This window comes from Rhea pennata, chromosome 9 (genome assembly GCF_028389875.1).
Source record: "Rhea pennata isolate bPtePen1 chromosome 9, bPtePen1.pri, whole genome shotgun sequence".
In the NCBI taxonomy this organism is placed as follows: Eukaryota; Metazoa; Chordata; class Aves; order Rheiformes; family Rheidae; genus Rhea; species Rhea pennata.
This window is the reverse complement of record NC_084671.1, coordinates 19,910,407-19,935,900: the sequence shown is the minus strand read 5'-3', so window position 1 is coordinate 19,935,900 and position 25,494 is coordinate 19,910,407. Positions and strand designations below refer to the sequence as shown.

At 40.6% G+C, this 25,494-nt stretch overlaps 1 protein-coding gene across 6 annotated transcripts in view; it reads right to left on the bottom strand.

The window, feature by feature from the left end:
* Positions 1-25,494, bottom strand: part of DOCK10 (dedicator of cytokinesis 10) — a 130,326-nt gene that overhangs the window by 44,992 nt on the left and 59,840 nt on the right. For all 6 annotated transcript variants that reach the window (XM_062582210.1, XM_062582211.1, XM_062582214.1 and 3 more), the window contains exons 8-23: positions 24,805-24,988; positions 23,105-23,190; positions 21,098-21,181; positions 19,868-20,023; positions 18,171-18,392; positions 17,324-17,446; positions 16,580-16,662; positions 9,882-10,004; positions 8,533-8,612; positions 5,853-6,040; positions 5,151-5,216; positions 4,183-4,275; positions 2,369-2,492; positions 2,100-2,221; positions 1,394-1,480; positions 729-821 (exon numbers count right to left, since the gene is read on the bottom strand). In XM_062582210.1, the coding sequence (XP_062438194.1) occupies positions 729-821; positions 1,394-1,480; positions 2,100-2,221; positions 2,369-2,492; positions 4,183-4,275; positions 5,151-5,216; positions 5,853-6,040; positions 8,533-8,612; positions 9,882-10,004; positions 16,580-16,662; positions 17,324-17,446; positions 18,171-18,392; positions 19,868-20,023; positions 21,098-21,181; positions 23,105-23,190; positions 24,805-24,988 (1,914 nt within the window). The remainder of the gene's footprint in view (positions 1-728; positions 822-1,393; positions 1,481-2,099; positions 2,222-2,368; positions 2,493-4,182; positions 4,276-5,150; positions 5,217-5,852; positions 6,041-8,532; positions 8,613-9,881; positions 10,005-16,579; positions 16,663-17,323; positions 17,447-18,170; positions 18,393-19,867; positions 20,024-21,097; positions 21,182-23,104; positions 23,191-24,804; positions 24,989-25,494) is intronic.

The window sequence follows — 25,494 nt, the reverse complement described above, 5'->3', positions numbered from 1 at the left end:
GGTAAACGTCACAGCCACCCTCCGACCGTCTCACTTCTCTTCCTGTTAGAGTTCAGCAAGCAGACTGCAAAGCCCGAACTCTGAATTCAGCCACTCAAGAATAGGTCAAGCATTTTGGCACTGTATTTTCTTGCTGCTCTTCTAATCTGCTGGCTACTGCTATGTCCCTTTCTCACGGCTTTTGACCTCTGCTGAATACAGCTGCATTTAATGTAGTTCTTGCTCATTCGTTTTGTCCCTGCAGAAGGGGTATGTTTCGGATCTCAGAACTTGACAGGAACCAAGACATTTGATCCTCGACATACAGCATCCTTCGAGTGACATCCAGGTTTTTAGAATGAAAACGTGAAGAGACAAGTATGAAATAAGCTGCAACATATCTGAGGCAAGAGAGGACAACGGGAATGCTGCAGCTCTACAGGCCACAGTTCCTTTTCTGGACATTCCTAGAGCAACATCACATCACTCTTTAATGGGATTTGAGAATAGGCACAGGGCAGATTATCCGAGTTGAGGATGCAGCTGTGCTCTCAGTCAGAGAGGGGGCAGAAGACAGCTCTGTGACCAGTAATACATCCACCCCACCAAGCAAGTCTGAAGGGAGTTTTCACGGACCCACTGCCCCCTGGTAAATCTGTGCCTTGTTCAGAATTGCGCAGAATGGATCACTAGCGAGAGCGCCCTAATTGCAGTTTTACAGCACAGTTCTCTACTGCGGCCAACATTACCTTACAAGAACTGATAAAGGTTGAGGTAGGAGGCTGGGAGAAATCCTTTTCCCTTTCTTGGCACTGATGGAAAAAGCTATTCAGGTATGGATCCTAAAATGATAAATGAATGTTCAGATTAATGCATATTATACAAAAGATTAGAATTCAGTTCCATAGATTGGTTACAGCAACTTGTGATACCAAGGTAACTGTGTAATACAGAAACCATGTGATACCAGAGGGCACACTTGGTACTTATGGCCTTAGAAATAAGGTCTCAAAAGAGATCAAGTTATGCAGCCCAACCGATCAGCCAGCATAGGCTGCTTCTTAAAATATATTTCCAGGTGCTTTGTACAGTCCTTTTTTAGTGTTCTGAGCAACGAGCTTTTTCTCACAACCTAAGGGCCTTCAATGCCCAAGCTCTGCAGTGATCACAATTTATTTTCTTGCTGTTTAAACTGATATTCCACAATTTTTCTGCTATTATCATCATAAATAATTTATCTTTTTCCCTAAAGGGTGTTCTCTATCATTGTCTTCTTGCCCTCCTACATTCAAATAACCTTTAAATGTTAAGCAAATAGATTCATAAAAGATTTGAGAGAAAGCAACTATTTGGCAATTCCTTGATACTTCTGGCTGGTAACTAGGTAATGAAGCTGAGAGAGAATTCAGCTTACCTGAGTATTTACTGTCGATACAACAAATGTAGACACCTTGAAAAGCGGTTTCCCACCATCCACCCATTTTACATCACCGCTGATCTGCTATTAAGGGACAAAAAAAAATATTTTTCTTGTTTATTTAAGTCTGCATCACTTTTTACTGTATAGCTTTGCATAAGCGCACATCTGAACTGTGCTGGCTTTCACAAATGCCTAGAGAACTGGTGCAATAAAACCCAGCATCTCAGCACAAGCCCATCAACGTTACCACGCAAAGGCCAGATCTACGTCCCCTTGACACAGTAAAAGAAACAAGGAGGCAGAAATAACCCAAACTGCGCAGTATCAGTGGGAAAATACAATCGCACTTCACAGATCCTGGTGACCATGTCAGCCAGAGAATGAATGGAATATGGCCTGAATTTGTGAAGAGAGTCCTTTTTGACAAGCTCTCCAAGTTTTGGAGAAGTTAGGTAACAGCATTAAAGAATGCACAGTTACAAAACACACTTCTCACATGCACACCCCTGAATCAGCAATGTATGGCTCACAGACCGTTACATACAGTAGCTCAAGGATACGCCCATGAACAGTCTAAAACAGGTAACCTATTTATCATGTATACTTCCAGATAAGGGAAAATACAAACCTGATCTCAGGCAAATCACGTGAAAACAAGTCCACTACGCTATCTGAATAATATAAAAGTATGAATTAATACCTTTCCACTCGTAGGCTCCTGCAGGCTTAAGTAACTGGGAGGCAGGCTGCTTGCTACTGGCACGTTATGCTCTTGGGAAGTTAACTGGGCATCTTTCAACAAAGGAAGCCACGCGTATCCCACTGTGCACAAGAACAAATCAGTACGATGCTCTGAAAAACAGGCTCCTCAGGCTCAAAGGAAGACAATAACATCCAGCCAGAAATTCCAAAATCCTTTGAACATACATCATTTACATTTAGAATTGAAAGTAATTCTACTACAGGTACCTGGTGTTTCCAGAGCCTCTTTCTTTTTGGCATTAGCTTTTGCATTTATGTCACAGGTGACATGATAAAACGAAAACAGAATGTGGTGTTTCTTATGGAGTTGAGTGGGAAGTTCAATTTTCACCTGAAATGTAAAATGTTACACTTCAGTTTGAAAGTCAGTTAAACCAAGCATTAGATATGGTCTAAATGAGTGACATCTCTTTTTACACAGAGATCTAGGAACAGCCTGCCTTTGCTGGTAGCTGTTTGTCTGCATGGTGCTGTTGCTATTTGAGTAACAGATGTTCTCCTACGGAAATTGCTGAGTATGATCAGATACTACTTTTACTAAAAGAGGATTTTCTTTTTTCCCCCTTTTCTGTCTTATAGATGTATATTTGCATTTATGATTAAATAGTATAAGATGAAAGAGCACAGAACTAAAGAGTAAAAGACCCTACTTTGAAACAAGCATCAGCAACCATAACTAGCCATCACCACTCTCATATTTTCAAGACAAAAATAAATAATAAAAAAACCCCAAATTTCTGCTATTGCTTCATTGTCATTTCATGGCATAAACAAAACAAAAATTAAGGCTGACATGAAAATCAGCTTTTATTTAAGATTCCAGGTCAGTGTTAAATCCTACAAATATCATCCAGGAAAATGTGCATCATGTCATCCACTAATCCCTACATAGTTGAGTTATTATAACCTATCAGAATAAAAATACAAAGTAAACAAAATACGTTAGCATAAAAAACTAATGAAAAAGACCCTTCGGGATATGATAATGCTTATCCAAGCTAAGTCCTATAATTAAAGCATGGTTTAGGAATTGTTGGTAAATGCTTCCCATGTTAAATCAGCTTGCGAGTGAAAATCCAGCAGTATAAGCACAGATATGAAATAGGCAGACATGAAGACTGAGAAAGCATTTTTGATGATGTATTGCATTCTTTTCAAGACTGCATTTGCTGTTTTTCTTATTAGTACTATGCACATTTAGGATAGGCGCACACCTTTTCCATCCAGATCAGCTGGTAAGACCTGAATTCAGTTCTTCATTCAAGTTGGAAGTGATCTGCTCAGGCACATTTTCAGATGTGCTAATATCCAAACCACAACTTGAAACAAGCAGGGGGTTCAAGACCTCAGAAAATATAATGCTTTAATTTCCACATCAACTCCTAAACATGAATCTTAAACGGATATTTTGCATGTAGTTGTATTTCATCCAATGGTCTTGCTCATGTAACTTTATCAAAGCAAATTTTAAATGAACGATAAAGGTCGTCCAAAATCATGGCAAAAGTTTGGAAAACACTGGCTAACTATAGTGTTGTTTGCCAGCATTATCACTACCCACAAAGCAACCAAGAGCACATTAACCTGCCACCAAACATGCTAGTCACTGAAAAGTGAAAGTAAATTCACCTGCGAGAAACCTGAGATACTATACTTTGTGTTGATGAAGTGCAAAAATGCCTAGAGAGATGAGGTGCAACTAACATTTGGCAAAGACCAATGTATAAGCTCTAGTCTAGAGCTGCAACCCTAAAAGCAGCAGCTGAACCATGAGCCATAGCCAGCACACACCAATGCATTCATTCATTCTACAGCATCTTAACTGTACTCAGAACACTGTACAAAGGAAAGCCTCACTGAGTTGATTAAAGAAAAAAAGGTGAGACCATACGTAAATTGGCATAACATAATTCCATCTGGATACACAAGCAATTGTAACACAAACTTTCTTTACACATATGTGTGTGTGTTATGGCAAACATATGGGAGTAACAGACTTAATCAGGAAAAGACAGACTGACCTCATCATAGAAATCAGGATTCTGGGAATGATGTAGCACAGCTGTGTAGGCTGCCGTTGTAAACAAAGGTCCACCTGGCTTCCCATAAATGCACTGATAAAAGTAATATGCTTTAATTACATTGTCAAATTCTGCTGATGACACTAGTTTTGATACATCTACTATGCATGTACAATGAATTCAATATCATGAAAGACCGACAAATATTTTGATCAAATACTTAAAGTATTTTTAAGTGTTCACACCTGAAATTTGTTTTTACACATATTTCCATCAAAGTCTATTGATTCCATGGAATTTACCCTGTATTTTACTAAGCAACACAGAGCCTTTAAACTACTTCCTCCCTGTTACCAATTTCACACTTTTCTGCAAGAGGCTTTACAAAAGCTCTTTAATTTTTATTCAGTTCAGTACAGCACAGTAAGTTTACTGACCTCTCAATGTTACCAAAGCTACAACAGTTAACAGTTCTGCTGTCAGCACAGTACAGTCCAGGGGTCCTTGATTACCGAGTGACATTAAAGTCGTTTGTTGATGGCGAAACCACCGCCCAGCAACACTGTGCCCTTGGCCATAGCAAAGTTAAGAGTTAAGGTCGGAGTTCTTCTAATTTTGCATCCCATACTTTTCAATCAAGGGTTAGGCTTAGAAACCCAACCTCTATGGGAATTTCTGGCTGATGATGAATTTTACCTCAAGCAAGTTGCACTGAAAAATCTTAAGTTTTTCTAATTTTCTCCTTCTTTTCCCTCCACCAGTTGGAAAGCCAGCACTGCCCAATGGCATTTGGGGCTGGAGGGATTCGTGAACAAAAGGCAAACAAAAACACAGTGCAAATTCAGAGGAACGTGGGACAACATTCACTCTTTAAATATTCCAGGTTAGTATAGTCTTGATTGCTGGGTTTTGTATGTAATATTTACACGGAAACAGTGATCCCCAAATAGACTTTTGTCATGACTCACCTTCAGTGGCTTTGCTCCTTCTTCATCAGAGCTTTTAAATTCAATGCACACCGTTATATTCCGTGCCTGGAAAACAGAAACGTGTTGGATCAGAAATAGAGTATCCATAAACACACAGACAAACTAAAAGGGGTGAAAATAAGTTCTTTTCAAAATCTAGGAGAACATGTAGATGGCGGATAAAAACTTAAAATACCTTCAAGTCACAATAATTTTACCAGAAAATGTTTCAAAAATGAATTTAAAAAAATGCAAGCTCAGCCTCAAATAAACTGCAAAAGCAAATTAGAAAAAGTGACTAGCATTTACGTGTGTCTTGTCCTTAACTCATTTTCAAACAGCACAAAAATGCAAGTTGTATTAAAGTTTCATTTAAGAAATACAAATATTCTATAGATTCATTTAGCCTGCATGCATCACTTCATTAAATATAGCCCTTTTGAAAAGGGCAAAAAAGCTATTACCATGTCTCTTTGATTCATTGATGCAACTTAAAGGCTTTCTTAATCTCTACGTGTTTTTCATTACAATTGTATCTAAATTTTATGATTGCAAAAAACTGAAAAAGATCAAAAGCCAGGTCAGTGACTCACATCACCACCTTTCCATCCTTCCTGATGGGTAGTCGTTGATGTCAATGAGTGCTCACTCTTTGGAATAAACACCTACTCAATGTCAGCCTGAATCAGTCACATACTGTACCTTATTAAAATATTTTTGACTATCGTATTTGAGATGTTTTGGGTAGATGTATATTTGGTTCTTGTATACTCTGTAAGGTCGAGAGTATTTTGTTGATTCCTGTACAAACTCCTCTACTTCCACTGTAGGTTGGTGCTCCTTCACGTCATTAAATGGCTTGATTGGAATAAAAGATGAAGTTACACAGTCTTCAAAAGAACAGAAAAGAAAATCATCATGTTATGTTTGTTTTTACAGTCATACTACTAAGAATAAGTAATAATGACATGCAAAGGGTCAAATCGTGCCTTCACTTGCATCCATATAAATCCAGAACTGCAATATATCATCCTCAAATGCTTTATCTCATTTAAGTTAAACAACCCAGTGCTGACAAAATTCCTTTGACGCCTGCTGCATTTGAGACGCGGTTTAGCAGCACCACTGATACACTGACATGTTCAATACAGCAGAAGTGATACTGTTTCTAATTGACTTTACAGCCCAGCATCTCATTTAAGTTTCTTTATTGTCTAGTAATACAGTAAATGAAATGAAGAAACAAGTAGCTCGGAACTAAATTAAGTATATGATTAAGTATATGATGCAATTGGGATATCTGAAATCAGTTCACGGAACAAGTGAAGAAAACAAGCGCTTTGTCTCCCAGACAGCAAAGTCACCGGTACAGATCACAAACCAATGCACTTCTCTCTGCCATTGAACAGCGAGACATTTGGCCTCAGCACGGAAATCTCCAGAGCTGGTTGCACAAAAGCAGCTGAGAGGGTTTGGGGCACGGACTCAGGGCTGTCCTGAGCTACTTTGAGGAAAGCAGTTTGAACAGCTTGCTCCCAGGCGAGCTGCGAGGCCACGAGCTGTTCTCCAGGACCGCGCTCCGCACAACTGGAGTTCAGTTCTGGGTTTTAATACGTATTTTGTTCTGAAGTAGCAGGGACACACCAGTAATAACAGCTACCATCCTCTTCTCTGCCTTTGGGACCACGATTGCCTGCAAAGGACAGTCGGGGACCACACGGCACAGGCAGAAGTTTCATAAAGCTGTTTTCCCTATTCTAGATCTGTTTCCCCTTACACAGCAGCAAGGGCAGAAGTTTTGCATCATGTTAAACACTCTCAGACAACATCTGATAGATCGCTGGCTCCAGCTCTTAGTGTAGCTACAGTAAATAAAGCCGTATTAAAACAAAGATCTACTTCTGTTGTCTAATGCAAATTGATGCTAATGTGGAGCAGCGTCAGTCCCCAGAAGCACAATCGCACTGGCAACTTCTTGACAAAATCTGTGGCCAACTTCCTTTTCATTGGCTTCTCTTGGCAATACAGCGTTTTAGCACTAGCGAAGCATGATTAAAATTACCAATGGGAAGGTGGTATAAGTACAGTTACTGCTGTTACCAGGGCTTCCCTTGAAGCTGACTGAATTTTCACACGGATTTCAATGAATTTTATAGCAAGTAAGTTTTCTGATACAGTTTTTATAATGATTTTACAGTCTCAGAGTAAGACATATTTTTTGATACCAAAGGGCTGTTTAAATTGTTATAATTTATACTGAATGAACTTTAATTGACCTTCCACAGGTACTGGACACCTTAATATACAACGTATATTTAAGCTCAAAACTTCATACTATCACAGTGCATACTAAGTCAGTTAGCAAGGTGAGCTCCAATCCTGTTTGGCCCATTTTGCCTTCTACGAGCTACCAGTTTCTTTTAATACTGAAAATACAATTTGCTTTTGAAATGTTAGTGAAATTATTATTATTTTTTTTATCTAAGAGTATGTAGAGATGTCCCAAAACTGATGAGCACTCATTTTAACACTTCCGTGTGACATACTATTTCTACACAGAATACACTTTATCTACATCCCAACAAAATCTAACCCCATCTTGACACTGCTCTGCTTGAGCAGGTTAAATGAGCTAGACAAATGTTCCTTTGATTGCACTGACATCAAAACAACAGTGACTGTTAATTTAATCCCCTTTTTTCCTGTGGAAAAGTCCCAAGCACAACAGCTTTTGCCCCTTACTTAAGGCAGAATCTTAACAAGCAAAGTCCCTGACGGTTATCTTTATATCTCCAGGGGCCCCCTACTGTAAATAACCAACTGCTCTGAATTCTAAGACTTCAAAGAAGTTCACAGTCCTGAGCTTTTCACAGCACTGGGAGGGAGAGACAAAAGGACCAAGGTAGAAGAATCCACATTAGCAGCTGCTGCCCTGATGCCAGAGGTACTTTCAGAAGTACCTCTGCCTAGTCAGCAATCTTGAAACCCACTGGTAGTCACATCCCCTACGCGCTAACTCACAGAGGACATGACCATCACAGCCCTTGCCTACAGAGATGGGCTCTTAACCGCAAGCTATAGAGGCTCAATCATTTAGCTCTTTGGTCTAATCCCTTGCAGACGGGTAAGAAGTCCCTGGATTTTCATCTCACGTGAAGACAGTACATGTAGTCTTTACCACTTGAGTATATTTGGCCAGGTACACGAGGAAATGAAGACTGACTTAATAAAATGGTTTAAGGAAAAAAAAAAAAAAAAAAAAAAAACTAGCAACTTCCCAAACTGCATAGTTTTCTGTGCAATGATTTTACTGTCTCAAGGCAACAACTAAAGCAGAAAAGTCTACGACAATGTCCTAGAAAATTATAAGGCGGAATCATACTTGGATGTTCCAAAGGGACACAATCAACTGCAATCTCCAAACAGCCAGGTATGGTTTGTATTTTGCTGATCTTCTCTGCTCTGCAATGACAGAAATAAAAACATTTTAGAAAATTAGAACACGGGAGTTACAACCCAACACATGAACTCATCTAAAATGAAAAACAGATTCTGACTTCAGAAATAGATATTTATTTAACATATTAAATATATACACCCATTGGCAGTCAGATTCAAATCACATGCAATGGCAGGAAAGAAATGTTTTTTGGCTGCATTCCTGCCTTCTCTTTGGAAGCAATGTCATAGGGTATTTTGTAGAAGAGGGATAAACAGATGAACTAACAAAAAATCTCAAGAGAACTGACTTACCTACTTCTCCTCTCTACAGTCTGAAAGAAACATCCTCTAAAAGGCATTCTGTGAGAGCTTACAGCATCATGGCTTCTGCAAGCACTGTGCTGAAAAGGCACCAAGACATATATTTCTTGTGTCCAGGCAACCTGAGAAGTGCCAGCATGGGGATGCTAAGTTGCTCTTATCTACGAGATGCTTCAGACAAGCAAACACAGCACCAGCAACTCCTCATCGAGCACAGGGAACATCAGTAAAGTTTAGACTCCCAAAACAGCAAGACAGGGCAAGAGATTAAAGGCCTGATCTAATCTCTGCAGTGGACATTCGATCTTTGTCATACGACCTCATACAAATGGAATAGGAAAAGCTCATTAGACTAATTCATTACTAGGTGCTCTAGAGTAGACAAGAAGAAATTCTGGGTTTAATTCTCATGTCACTTATGTGGTATAAACAATGTCTTTGCTTTAGAGTTAAATCTGATTTACACCTGTGTGAAAGAATATCCAGCCAACTAACTATCCACTAATTTACGTACTATAAAACATTTGGAAAAGTTGTTTTCTTCCAATGTCCACTCTGCCATTTGTCATGGAAACTCAAACAAACAAGAGCATGGAGGCAAAAAAACACTCAAGATTGTTTTTTCATCCTTCCCCTCGTTTTCCCTTTTTTCCCCTTTCTTTTTTAAAACTATGCTTTCTTTTTGGTTACTTCACCTGCATCTCTCCTGATGGAAGATAATTAAATGCATCATTATCTTCAGGCTATAGTAACATTTAATTATGTGCCAAATGACATTTCAGTTTTCCTGGAAAACTCAGGCTGAAGCGGTCTTTGGCAGATAATAGGCTAATGTAAAAAACATTAAGTTAATATGGTTACTTTGGCACACTGCATTAAATGAAGAAAAAAAGAAAAGCTGTGAAAAATATTCTGTATGGCTTTATAATCACAGACCCTTCTCAGACCAAATTCAGAAGTGTTTCTTACCTTCTGTATTCTGCTATTAGTTTAATCAAATCTTCCATTGAAATCTTATTACTTTCTTGCCTGAATAAAGGTGAGAATCGCGAGTCCCTGTCAACATTTCCCTGATTATCTTTAAACACTGGTCTAGAAAGAAAGAAAAATAACACAATTATAGACACTCACTCACACATATTTAAGCTTTCTAAATAGTCATATGATCTTTTAACAGGGATATGATACAATACAAATTCTTACACAAAATTAAGGGGCTGTCTGCTTTAAGGGGCTTTCAAGCAGGACAGCCCTTCCCAGCTGCACATCCACTGGAGCACAGACAGTTCCCATTTACCTGCAGCTGCAGTCGTGCAAAGACCCAAGATGTTGTTTAATCTTACACCACGCAAAGAGTTCCCACCGATTTCAGCCACGCTGTGACCGCTGCAGTTCGGAGCTCCTGGGTTTTAATGCTAGGACAGACTGTCAACGGCTAGCTCAGCATTCGTCCCCTTCCCCCCCCTTTCTGTAGCTAAGCCTCCCTTCGGTGAGCTGGGGGCGCCCAGCGCTGCGGGAAGCGTCCCCCCGCTCGCTCCATCGCCCTGGCTGCTCCCGGCCTCCCCGCAGCTCGCAGCGGAGCCGGCACGAGCCCGTGCCCTCGCTGCCCGGCTGGGAGCCACCGTTTCAGAGCAGGATCACCTGCACCGGGCGAGACGTTGCCACCTGCTCGTACATCAGGCACAGGACTTCCCAGTTCAGACACCAACTCCTTTGGAAGAATTCACCACACAAATAGGTAGTTTGGTCCAACAGGTTATAATTATTCAATGAAAATCACGATAATTTTAAGTAACAAATTATAGCACTACGTTAACTCCTGATCACCAGATCTTATCATGTAAAGATGTGTAGGCTTGTGCAGGACCAGGCTAGCAGAGACCTTTACTGCATTTTCCTACGCGTTAGATCTGTTCTGTGTCCACCAGAAGTCTGACACAAATTCACTTAGGCTTAACTTTCCTTCACAAAATGCATTTGCAGAGCATCAATTCCATTTTTGGTGAATCAGCTATAAAATACCGAACAAAAAGGAGGGGGAAGATAACCCTTTGTAACTGGGGACAATAAATACCAGCTGTCGTGCACCCTGGAAAACATCCTCAGGTATTTACACTCCTGCTCGCTGACACTTGCAGGATTTAATTCACACACCCCAGTGCATTTTGCCCGGCCCCAAGGGCCACGCGCACTGGTGGAACCAGCTAACGTAACAGCTATCTACACCAACGAACCTTGGATGCAACTGTTGTATGCAAAAACATTGCTTAACAAAAGTAACATGTTCTTGACGCTAAGTGTTGTTCTGTGAATCATTTGGCCGATCTTTCTTCCTTAATTTACTTCTCTGTCCCACTGCCAGTGAGAAGAAGAATCAATGCCAGCACAAATTGTTGCCAGATACAAAATAATGGAGTAAACCTTTAGAAGAGGATCCTAAGGATAAGTATAAATGCACCATATCTTAATTAACTGAGAGAATAACCTCTGTCTCACTTCTCTGTAGAAAAGTAAAGTAACCAACTCTCTCCTATTAGATTTTTGCCACTGAAAGTTACAGGGAATTCAATCTACAACCATGGACTAAACATACACAATGCCAACAATCCTGAGTTATTAGGGAGAAAGACTAATTCCTGGCAGCTACCACTTGCTTCCAAATCCTATTAAAGAGCTGTCAAAAAAAAAAAAAAAAAAAAAAAAAAAAAAAAAAAAACACGCCTATGGGTGGAAGGACTTTACCCCTGGGGAACGGTGCTGGCCTCCGAGCTGAGGCCGGGCGCTGCCCTGGGGGCTTTGCCAGCCGTGCTCGGGTACGTGGGTTTGCCGCCGCCACCCCCCGGGCCACGCGGGTCGGAGGCCAGGCGGGCTTTACGGCGTCCCCACCGTCAGCACTCCCCGGGCTCTGCCTGCCCTTCCCGCAGCACCGTGGGCGGGCGGCTGAGCAACGCAGCCCAGCCCAAAGAGTTAAAATTAAAGGCATGAAATCTGCTATCCTCAACACAAAATACGCAAGCGTTCCTCTTCCTACAACCTATCCTCAATGCTCCATGCACGTAGAGGTCTTGCCACTACGTCCGCAATTCAGACGTCCCTTCGAAACAACCTTACCCTTCCTAGAAATAGGCGTACTTTTATGCATTTGGAGAATTAGATGGCTTTCCGCTTGTCAAACCGTAATTCATCTCCATTTTCAGGGCTTGCGAAAACTGAAGGATGGCTGGAGGAACAAGTATTATGTACACGACAGCTGTAGTTGAGTAAATACACTCCTAAGATTTGCTCTGCCCTTTTGGGTTGCTGGGCAAAGATCAACTATTTTCTTCTTACTACAGAAAATACGCTGACAGCATTTTAGAATGACGACTGCCAGTCAAAGGAAAAGATGGTAAAACCCTTCAACTATCCAGATGTCCAGTATGTGTCTAATATATTAATGACTCCTTATTGCCTGCTACCTAATTATCAGAGCGCTTTTAATGAGAAAAATCTCACAGAGCAAAAAATCCCTAAGAGATTCTAAAGCAATTATTTGGGGAGAGGAGGGGGAAAAGAAGGGAAGCAAGGAAACAGATTTCCCTAAAGAAAATGAGATATTTTCTCAATATTTAAAAACCGTTTCTGTAGGGCTGATATTGGTAGCTGATACACCACAGTTATACAAGCTCCTTAACCTACACAGCATTCACAATTTAGTACTGAAACTGATACTTATGAAAGCACTGGCTTTTTTTTCTGTGAAAAAATTGCTCACCTTCAAGGTGAGAGATACAGTGTGAGGCTTGTTGCTACTGAGCATCAGCGCAGCTTCACTAAGATCAGCGATGTCAACTCACACCAGCCCCGAACCCAGGCAGCAGCTGCGGGAGCAGCGCGCAGATTCAGGCGCTCGGCTCTGAAACACGAGGTCTGTGCAGGTGGAGAAGGTTGGAAGGAAAAGCAGCGTGCAAAAGCTCATCTCCACGAGCGAAGTTTCCCCCTGCAGACGAGGCGTGTATTTGCAAACCTTGGCAGCCGTGTCAGGAGGACGAGCCCGGAAGATCGATTCGACACACTGCAGTTCTACCGCATGCTGTAATTATACCTGGGAGAGCACGCAGAGCGCCGGAGCACGCCGGCTCCGGCACATCGGGGGGAACCCGGAGTCAGCCTTCCGAACGATGCTCGCAGCTTGGATGCCACGTAAGATAATTAGTTTTAATCTCATGCACAACACATATGACTGTCAGATTTTGGCTCACTAAACATATACCTAAAAAAATCACACTGTGGCCATCTGCAACTGCTTTAAGGGGTAAACTTTCCATAGAAGAACAGGAGTGTGGCTATTGCCAGAATTAAATAACTGGAAAACTCATTTCCAGTCCCAGGTTTTTACTATTTATCATAGCCAAACCACTTTTTTCCCCTGTAGTGTGATAGTCTCCTGTGGAAACATCTATTTTCAAGCTGTGAAACTAGAAATAGAATTTATAGGGCCAAAGTACACTTTGCTTATACCAGCAAGAGTCCTGTATAATGCTAATACTTAAACAGACATAAATGAGTGCAGAACTTGACCTAATGAACTAAACATATCCCTCATGTAACTTCACTGATACCAACAAGTACATGTGGTATATTTGAACAGTGTTTCAAAACAAACAAACAAAAAAAACCATGTTATTTTGTTATTTCATCTTCTCAATATGATTAATAACAGAGAAAGTTTAAGACAAGCTGATTAAAATGCCCAAGAATATTTTCTGTAGTTCTACAGATGGGAAGAAAGCTTTTTAATGAGTAGCGAAGCACTGATTTAGGATGCCTAGGGGGCTTACGGATGTTTTTAGGAAGAGATCAGACTAAAGCTACCAAATACCCCGTTTCCCCAGATGGTCTTCTTCCATGCAGAAACGTTGCCTCTTGGAACCGAGGGACATCCACAAATCCTAGCTTTGCCCTCTGCCAGCCACCCGTGTAACGCGTGCAGCGTAAGTCTGTGAAGTGCTGAACGCGCTGTGCCTTTTCTAACAGCACAAGCACGTATGCCCGTGTACACGGGGAAGTTTCACAGCCCGACGTGTTGTTTAGACAATCACATTTAGAAAGGATTTGAACCTAGCAAAAGCAAGCATATAATACAATTTGGAGAGCTTTTCAATCTCATCTTCTAAGACTGTGGACTGCATATTGGAAAAATAAAAAGCCTAATTTCAGAGAAAACACCTGATGAAACAAGTCACTGCCACTTCTGAAACTGAAAAAGCAGGGGACTGGAAGCCAAGTTTTTCACTGACAAAAACCCTTGAGGAGACAGACTGAGGAAGGCCGAGACTCGGGCACCGCAGGACATCGCATGTAGCGAATAAGCAACATGCAGGTTCCTCTCATATGAATTTCTACTGCTTTCTTGTGACCATGTGTTCTTAGCCAGTTTCCAGCCTGCTCAAACGAAGCATTCTGCATGGAATTCCAGAAGGAAACGGCTGTTCAGTCACCCAGCTAAGCCCCGTTGTGGGCAGGAGCAGCAGCGGTGCTGCCGAGTTCCTGTCAACGGGCAGCAGGCAGTAGCACAACCTTTCCACAGACCTTCGGCACACGCAAGCAGGTTGACTCGAGCAGAGCACTACGTATTTATTACTCGGCCTTAACCGATCAGGATTTCATTCCTTAGTCCACATCTACATGCTCTATTATCAGAAAATAAATGAATGCAATTGTAATGCTATGCCTGAGATGACCAAAGAGCTGCCAACTGGTATTTTAAAGATAAAATCAGAAACAGGAAACAAAACTGAAAGGAGGTGGAAAATCTTCTGAAAAGTGCTATACTTAAGTCCAGCATAGCTTGACAGGCTAGTGAGGTGCTAACCACCTCACAGGGATAGAAATAAAACTTAACTCACGTCTGTTAGGCTTGACTTTGGCAGAGCAAGGGCAGACCTGCCGCTACAACCCTGGACTGAGGCACAGGGCTACATAATGCCTGCGAGCAGTACAGCTATGGTATGGACACAGCATGTGTGTAGAAGCCCTTAAACTCCTCTTCTGCCTACTCCATCCCACTGAAGACAACTCAGTGCTGCCATATGGAGGATTCCATGAAAGGAGAAGGTATGTCCTTCAAAGCAAGAATACCGTTCTGAATTTTTTATGCCAAGAAATACTCTGAGATAGGATTTGCTGAAGAGGGAGGAATGTTTTAGCCTTCTCCACGTGCACAAGTGACTACCCAGAACCTGGTCCTGACCTAGTGGTTAAAATGACCATGGTACCTAAAGATGGCTGTAACAACGGCCAAGTTCCAGCAAATACCACTAACAGGATAGCCACAGACAAGAATCAGGCAGGAGAGCTCAAAAAAAGCCTCAGCTGAGTTTGATGCCCAGCCTGCACATCTATTACCATCATACTGTTCATTATTTATATGCTAAAAGTAGCTCTGTCAAACCAAGAGACACCCACCAATATCACTTTGATGAATGGTCCTCCAGCTACACAGAACCAATAAATATTAACGAGCATCCTTAAGCTAGATACGACAGAACAGAACACATTATCCGCCTTTTGCTTGAACACGCACATGCTTTTCCTTTTCCTATTGGATATTGACAAAAATATATGGCAATAAAAAATAAATGAACTCTTCAAATGGTTGTACTTTACCGCATATTTTCTCCCTTACCACTTTGCCATCTAAGCATCTTTGCCATTTAAGAATCACAAGCTTCCACCTGCATGTGAAGCGGCAAATCAGGCCCGTCTGGTGCTCTGTACCCTCAGAGCAGAGGCAACCAGCCACCCAGCTCTCCCCCAGGTCCATGGGCAATGCCGCACGTGAGTTCGAATCTAATGCTCTTTCCTCTTTCCCTCCTAGAGTCTCAGTTAGCACTCCACCAGACCAGACCTCCAGCCAGAGCAGAGGCCACAGAAGAGGAGCAATATTTTCACCTGGTTTTCCTTATTACGGGGAGCTTCGCCCTACCCCACGCATAGGAAAAAGAACAGAGAGCTGTCACAGGGACATGCAGGAGAAAGAAAAAAAATAAATTATTGCTACTAAATTTAGCTGCAAGAAAACCCAGCTGACCAAAGATGAAAACAACCGTCTATCACCTAGCAACTACTAAAAGTGCAAGAGGACTGGAAGCGCTCCATTCTTGATACCACCGCAAAGATGCCGTTTCTGACACAACAATCTCCAGATCCTTAATTTGAGCTGCTTAAAATCTGACAGGCATCATTACAAGAACAGAGCTTCAGACTTGTACATCTATATTTTAGGTGGCTACTACAACTCTGTTTCAGATAATCGTCACCTGCACAGGAGATTCTTGTGATAACTATGACTTCGAAATCTCTTTGATAATTTTTAGCACCAAATAACTGGTGGAGCTCATCATCAACTGATATTCCGTCAGTCACCCTTGCTGTTCCCTGGTAACTTCACTACATACCTGAATAAAAGATTATATCATACTAATATTTAATGAGAAAGTAACCAATATTCATATGCATAGAAGAAATAGGGTAGCAAACCTATAAAGCTATAAATGTGCTGAGGACTTAACCCATATGGAAAACTTTGCTTAGCTTCAAGCATAGAAAGTGCAAAAGGATACAATTTCGTAAGCAGAATAACCTAGAAGATACAGCCACAAATTATAGAAAGAAACAATACATACCTGACTGACCAGGCAAACGGCATACGGTATTTCCCCAGCTTGCTGCAGAACTGTTTATTGGATTTTAACACTTTCTGTGCACACTACAAGAAGAGAATAAGAGTTGTTTCATCAACATCATTAAAATACCTACAGTGCAGCACGGAATACATCCATGTAACCCTCTGCTGAAAAGGTAATAATGTCCCTAAATTAATTTAGTCTTGTACTACCCTTGACAGAACAGGTTCTGGGATGGGCAAAGGCATCACAGACCTGCTGATGAATGAAACCTCTCCAGTCAGAACTACATTAGTTACAATCATTATTCCAGCTTGTTGTAACCTATCCAATGTAAATACACTGCCTGCTCTGAGACTGGACCAGCAGGTGCCTACTCCAGCTTTGCTCCTACACAAAGTGCACTAACTTGCAGTTTCTAAAGAATTGCTGAAGGAGAATTTCACTTTACTAAAGTATGATCAGCATTAGGAACACACCACAAATGGATTCCTACACTGCAATCAAAGTGTTAATGCATTCGAACTGAATGAAAACAGCATCTACCATACTGTAGCTGATCACTGCATGTAAGGATTTCATTTTACTGAAATTAATTGAGTTTGAATATTTGTCTTCTTAGAGATAGGCTTGCAGTGTTAAGCAACTAGAGACTGGTAAGACTTGTGAGCACAGTTTGCCATGCATTCAACTTACTGGAAGCTGAAAATACCAAAGGAGGAATTGATGTTCTTGTTACTTTACCTTAAAAGAATCGGGATTTTTTATGTAAGGTTCAGCACTGCTGGCAATGTTTCCTGTAAGCACCTTTTCTATTTTTGCCACTAATACAATCTCAGAATGGGGATTACTTATGGAGAAAAGAGCCTGTGAATAAGAGAGAAAGTAACAGACGGTTAAAAAGCGTACAAAAATAATGGAGAAATGAAATACTGCCAGTGTTCTTGGTTGATGGAAAAGCCAACAAAGCAAATTCAGAAAAAAGTATTTGGCATATACCTACATAATCAAGAGAGCTAAGGGAAGAGGGAAAAACAAACAAGCAGTCCCTCCCCCCTGCCCTTAAATCTCTGCACTAGTGCTGAAGTAAGCTGGTGCACGCACAGCATCTTGCAAAAATATTAGCTCAGGTCAAGAAGCAGTATGACCATGTTAGCAACACCTATGCTAATACATCTTTTCTCTTGCAGAATCCCTAAATGCTGGCCTAAGTCAGCTGCAACTCAGGGAATAACGTGGAGGAGAAGGTAACATAAGGGGAATGAAGGGCAAGGATAGTAACTGCAAGAACGTGGAGGTAATTAGAGATCAATGCAGCATCTACATGAGGTTTTGTTTGGCTGGTTGTCACTGGGTGAACCCAAAGAGCGTGCATACACACACACACACACACACAAAAAAGAGTGGGTTTCTCTAAATAGAGATGCCAACTTTTTAAAAAGCTGTGACTACAAATGATTTTAAAATGCACCCAAGGAACTCAAAATCAGATATGTGTAAGCAAGTACCACTGATACAACAAAAAAAAGTATTGTTGAACGTAAGAACTTTACTGAACTAAAATAAGCCATACAAGTCACATACGGAATACCTGTTTTGGATACTTCAGCCATTCTTCTGGGAACCCTTTGACTTGTGGTTCTTCCATTTCATTCGAGTCTATACTTTCAACAGTGCCATTTTCTAATGAAAACGAGGAACCTGAAACCATCTGTCTAACAAGTGTGTGGTTCAAATCCACATGAAAATCAGCAGAGATCTTCCTGCCATCCCTGACATCATATAATGCCACGCTCACAAAGAAAGGCTCTACCTGGAGAAAGACATTAGAAACAAACCACAGCCATTACTGAGAGCAAGAGACTTAAACCCTAGCTTTTATTGCATCTGCACAGCTACCAAAAAAAAAGGCAAACAAAGATTGCTTACAAATTGTAAGACTCCAAGCCTCCCCCACCCTCTGAAGTAAGTATTCAACCAGGTGATTTTAGGGGCTGTTACAAATAATTCAACACCGAGCCAGAACAGTGATTGACAGCTAATTCACTCAAAGAAATATGCAGATATATTTGACACAAACAAGCATTGCAGTAACTGAGCGTAGCCACAGAAAAATGTGTTACAAAAGAATTTCCTAATGTAGCTTCACAGTCACTATAAAATATGGAAAGAATGGTGAAGGGCTTTCGAGGGATATCAGAAATGTGACAAAGGTAAGGAGGCGAAAAACGCTTCCTGGTATGAATGAATACGTGTGGGTGTATTATTCTGTGGGAAATGCATGTTCCATTTTCCCAGGAAACCAAGAACATTCAAACAGCTCTGACATTACCCACTCATTGTATCTCGTATTACTAGCAAATTGAAGTCTTATGACTGGCAGTAAACTCCAGATGGCCTCCACAGTTCTGATGAAACAAATCAGTCACAAAATAACAACCACCAACTAGTGATGACAATTTCTAAGCTATCTGGAAATCAGAATCCTAAAATTATGTAGATAAGGATCCATGCAAAAGCAGATACAGTAGAGTGTTTTTTTCAGCTACTGTCATGAATTATTGCATGCCCTTGGTACAGCTATCGTGACTTCAATAAAGAGTTATTCCAGTCTGCCAAAAAAGTATTGATTACATCATGCTGCATGTGTAGTCACTATAGAGGTCATCTTTAAATGAAAATAAATAAATAAAAATCAATGCCTTATACATAATGCATTAAAGTCGAATTGTCAGGACAGTAATTTGGTCAAACTACTCTAAACTCTCCTGTTTCAGAGTGAAACTAAAAGCTGTGCACAGTGGGGAACAGTTTGCCTTTCCCTGCTCCCTCCACTTTCTGCCTCTTTTTAAAAGTAAGAATAAGCAAAACTTTCTGTCCTGTTCTACTTTTATTTGGGTTTTCCTGCCCAAGGAAACAGACAATCCTTTCTACTAGCCTTCGTTTCAGCAGCTGAGCTGATATTCAGAAGTCTCCCTACGTAAGTCTCAGCAGTTTAAGCTTGTTGTTCTTACAGCAATTATATACTCAGTGACGTCTTAAATTCTTCATTCAAGGGTAGCTAAAAGTCCACAATCTAAATAAGTTTCGAAATGTTTGTTGAAAGGTTCCTTAGTTTCATTATTCATCACAAGTGGCTGGGCAGAGGACGAGGAAGGACTGCAGTACGCACGCGTGGTGCAGCTTTCAGTTTACCTTGTTCTCTCAAACAGAAAGCAGCATGTGCTCAGGAAGCCCTTTCTAGAGGGAAAGGAGGAAAAAACCCACAGGGAAATAGGCAAAGCTTACGTTGGTTGGAGGATCATTCTCATTTTCAGTAACACAGGCCTGGAGATTCAAACTGAGGGATTTACAAGTTATCAAGATCCTCTTAGCAGCCTTTTCCTCAAATGGCTTGACCACCGAACATGTCCCTGGAAACTCCTTCTTCTGGGGATTCAAGGACTGAAACAAACAAGTTGGGTCATTAGCTCGATATGGAAAAAGCAAGGTAATTCAAAACTAAGTAAACTTCTAAGGGATGTTTACTATCACTGAAGCCCATGAAAAATCTCATAAAAACCATTGCTGATACCTTCATATTACCGTAGTAGGTGGGTGTCATCCCTAAACTATAGATTAGGGAGTGAAGCAGAAATACTGCCTGAGGACATAGTTAGGTTTCCTACAACTTCAGCGCAGAATCTTGATTTTTTAAAATAAATTTTTTTTGCTTACTTACCCTACTTGAAATTTCAGCTATAATTTCCTGATCTAGATGCAATAGCTTCAAATTTATGGCTATAGCTCCACATCTTTGGAATACAACTCACACCTTGACCCTCCTTCCCACATACTTATACAATATGTCAGTACTTCAGCTTAATTAATGTTTTTTCGATAGCACCGCTACAGCAAATTTGACCACTGGTTCCAGTTTGAGTACACTGATCTCAGTTTTTCTTCTAGTCTTCTTTTTAAGTAAAAGAAGTTTTCTAAATAAATCACTGACAAACATATATTCAGCACAAGCAATAACAATCTTCGACTTCTGGATTCTAATAGTTCATAATAAGCAAGCTGAAGTGAAAAACAACCTGCAATTCCCTAAATTTTCAACCAAGCCTCTCATATAGATAATCTTTTCAAATTATTCCTCCCACTGTTTTTACATCTATTCCCATTTCTGCTCTCAAAACCAATTAAAACACCATTCTAAAAATGTTTCCAAACCAAAGTGCGGTACTGTCTGCTTTAAGGACTCAAAGTTTAGCTACAGATCAGCTATGGGTCAAGCCTACATAAATCTCTACAGATCAGTGAGAGTTTTGTTTTCACTTCCAAGCTGAAAGAGTCTAGCTTTCACTTGAATATTGCAGTCCTGTGGGCACAAGCAAAACTGGCACAGGCTGGAAGTCCCGGGAATACTCGGTTGCTTTCCGGGCTCCGAACCACGCTGGGGTCTAGCTAGCCTGACTAGCTTAGGCCACCTCTGTTTTAAAACTTCCAAGAAATCGCAAAAAAGGATTTTCCACTTACAGCTATATCAGGATCCAAGGAGAACAGATTTAGTCGCTCTGCATTTCTAGAGGCTTTCACTGTTTCTTCTGTTTCTGTGATGTACTGTGGTGACAGATAACAAATTAGTTTTCTGCATATAGAAAGAAATGCAGATACAGTTGTTAAACCTTTAAATGAACAATCAATGTTTCACTCGAAATATTCTGAGGATTCACAACTGGGGGGAAAAACTCCCCCAGACAAAATCACTTTTCTTAGGGGGGAGGCAAAAAGTGGAGGGTAGAAACGTGCAGCTCAGTCTTAGAGAAGGGCAGAATCATGCATGTTACAGAAGTGCATACGAACGTAGGGCTGGGAGACATCTCCTCATTCATCCCTTTGCCAGAGTGCAGGACCAGCCACAACAATTTCATTTCCGCTAGTCATGCGCTTAAGTTGATAATAAGTCCTCTGATAAAACCAACTCAACAACTTTCCCAGGCAATCCAGTGCTTCCCTACCCTGTCATTTAAAAGTTTGTTTTTATGTCTAACTTGAATATTTTTTTCCACATAAAAGCATACCCTACACATTCCTTTCCCTTTACAAACCCCTTACGTTCTCTCTAAAACTTTTCTTCCTAATCTAAATAGCTCCAATTCCTTTGGTCTTTCTTTGTAGGTCATTTTTCCTAATCTTTCACTATTTTCAATGTTTGAACCATTCAAGGAGCCCACAACTTCCCTGGTTGACCCAGACTGCGTACAAACTTCAGTGGAGACGTTCAGGCTCTGCTCTTGCTCATGTGTCACGTTCAGGCTTTGTGCTTTCCACAGTGGCATGATGTTGCTGACACACAGTACGTAACGCAGCACAGCAAGACCCAGAGCTCTGCATCACGTCCCAACCACCCCTGCCCCTGGGCTGGCATGCAGAAGCAGGTCCTGATGTGCCCCTGGCACAGGGTTTAGACAGAGGTGGAATCAGATGTCACTGGCTGGGGACAGGTCACAGATCCCTGCCGCAGCCCGGGTTAGGCAGCAAAGAGGAAGAATAGGAATTAACCATATAAAGAGCTGTACAGGCACAGTAAAATTTGCAGAATATCTGTTTTGGCCTTTTAGGCCACCAGTAGTCTGATCTGCTAGTTACACTTTTGAGATATCTACATTAACTAAACCATTTCCAGTAATGACTCAATGCACAGATGAGATAATCAGACACTACTGCTGTCTTTAACCCACGAACTCAGATACATCTTATCTGCCACACCTTTTCCTTTTTTTTTTTTTTTAAGTTCCAAATAACAGTTTCACAAATATAAATACAATCATCTACAATAAAATTTAGATCAAATTCTGTCTTCATTTGCCTGTACAGCTTTCAGCACAAGTCACTGGGAGTAACATCCTCAGACAACATCTGGCTATATATATAGATAGTAACTCAGTGACAGAGGATTACAAACAAATCATATATTCTTTTAAGAAAGAACATTGAAATATTTCTGATCCAGCTTTTCAAAAAGTTTAACACCTTCTACAATTATCTCATCTACATGAAGAAATTTGAAATTCAGAAGACAAAACGCTTCCTCTGATACAACAAGCATCTTTCAATGAAATTACAGAAGGTGGTAACCAGTTCACAGCTCGTTTCCTTAAAATACTGCATGTTACACAAGAAATCTTGTCTCTCTAGGGGCCAAATAAGTGCAGTTAAAAAGAGTAAACATTTAACAAAAAACTATGGGGGCCAGGCAATTGTTGACTTTAGCAGTCTTTATTTAGACTGGTATTACTACTACTGTAGGGAGCACCTACTTCCTTAATACCTAGGAGTTACTCCTGATGAAGCCTTTCTCCCTTAAACAAAGTCATCAGCTGTTCAAAAAGAAAATGATTCCCATTATTTGTCATGTTTCTAACATGGGCTGTGCTATATTTTTAAGCCATTCACCCTATTAATAATAATCCAGTCCTAGGCATTTTTGGCACAGGTAGCTCTTCACATTAAGCTTGTAAAGAAAAACATAGCATCCATTACTTTTGCAAAGTCTGGGTGTAAGGTGTTCTCTGAAGAATCAGTCTCTTCTTGAAGGCCATCATAATTCACTGAAACTTCTGCAGAATCTTGAAAAGAAAACAATTATTCAAATGTTCTTATTATACTTGCTATTATCAGTCTTAAATATCAATCCTCATTCTATTTTTTAATCCCTTTTATCATCATCAAGCTATAAAACGTAAGAAATACTAATGTAACCTCTGTCCTCCTCAGGCTCATCTCCCACTGGTGTTCGCTATAACTGTCTCCATTTAAGCTTTCCGAACAAGGGCCCCATCTCTGTCTATTCAGTGAAATGTCCGGCACATTCACGACAAATATCCATGCCCACAACAAAGACGCCTTTCTTTGCTATCTCAGTCCCTCCTGAGGCAACACCGAGAATTTATTCCAACCCAGACTCCAGACTCCCAGCAGTTCACCCTTCGGTGAGGCCAACGGGGGGCTTACCCAGTCTTTGGGAAGGCAAGAGATCTAGCCTCGACTTTGGGGACTGCAAATCTATGGATCCAGACAACAGAACTACAGAGCAACCCCTTTATTCAGCTCTTACACTCTCAACAAGGACCATTCTGCTTCCACAAGGTACTTCAGCCCAACGTGAAATGAGTAATTAGGGCTCTTCTGCCAAGAAAGCATCGTGCCTTTTGATGAGTTAACTCCATAGCACACTCCTCTTGCTAGTTATCAGGGGATTCATCAGTAGTCGAGACTTTTGCTTTCTGTTAGCCTTGTGTCTTTGACCTTCTGTGCACATTTTTCTTCCCATTCTGTCTACCGCCCTTATTTAGAATTAGACTTGAGCTTGGGAATTTAGAGAGTACTTCTCTGATTCTAAAGTGCAAGTCTCTGCCTCCAAATCATATAATCTTTAGCTATATTGAAAGAATATCCTACCCTTTCAAAAATCAGACTTTATTATAAACTCCAGGGAAAGGACTACAATTGCCTCTAAACTTCCCCAAGATTCAGGTGTATGTAGATTCAAAGCTTTGATTCAGTTCAGAGTACCACTTCAGATCCCTATTGCAGTTTCAAGTATATTTGGTCCTAGGACTTTAGCTGGGGCTTACCCAACTGAACACAGATTTATTATGGGAAGGGATGAGTTACTGCCACATGAAGAATACAGTATAACAGAGCATCCAATCCTTCCTTCCAAAATGAAGGCACATTAATACACAAACTCACCAAAGAAAAGTCAGTAAGCTTCCACTAAAAGAGCAAAATAACACAGCTGTGTTAAAAAAAATAGCTCCAGATGCTTAAAGAAAATAAAATGCTGGAAAAGAACTGATCTGACCTCTCAGGAGAAAACTCCTTAAAGCATTCAGACTCTCAAGGCAGTAATACTTGAAGTACCAGCAAGATCTCCAACAGAGAGAACTGTATTTGAGAAAGAGTTGCATATGCCACATATGATGTTGCACAGCCACATCATTCCCACTAACTGTACTGGGAGCAGTTTAACCTCCCCCATAGCCTTTTAAAAATGATCTGCGGGGACTTATCTGACATTGTGAAGGGATTGCCAAAAGACTGGTGCTACTTCGTCAGAAATCAATAGGTTCAGAATCCATTAGAGATTCAGGCAGTTAAATTGATTCAATAGTGAAATCTGAAGGTTCAATTTTTTTTGCATTTGATTTGAAATGCAATGCAAAGTTATTCACTCTTACCAAGTTTCAGATCGGTGAGATCTGCACTTTTCCTCTCCTGAATGGTCCCCTCTGGATTTATTTGCAGGATTTTGTTGAGAGTGAAAATCCAGTCATCCATATCCTGTTCATTTTCAGCTGCCAGCACAAAGTATGTGAGGTCATTCATTTTCAGCTCAAAGGCATGTTTCCTAAGCCTGTTATTCTGTTGTAACAAAAGGAAAAGAAAAATAAGCATCAGAACTTCTTATAAGAAGGTACTGAAAGAGACATCCATAAGATGGGCTTTTGTATGGTTGATCCATAAAAACTAAAATTCAAGCAAAATTCACTAGCTTTAAAGAAAATCTAAGCAGTATGATATTAATGCAAATTTACGTCAACCTGAGTCTTTGTGCATCTGAAAACTTCTAGCCAAGGAACATCTAAGACTGTGGACAGTAACACTTGAAACTTTGGTAGGGAATACCTCCCAGGTGGAATAATGAAAGACCTGTGAGGGTGAAAATATTATATATGAAATGAGTATTGCTACATGATTTATAGTTGTCTGGAGAGAACACCCTAAAAGCTCAAGTCTAATCAGCATGCCAGACATAAAAGATACAAGACAGTGCTAAGTAATATGAATATTTGCTCAGTAGGAACAGGATGGACTTCACCAGGTTCAATTCAAGATGCAAGCAAAAAAGTCACCATGAGGTTAGTGTG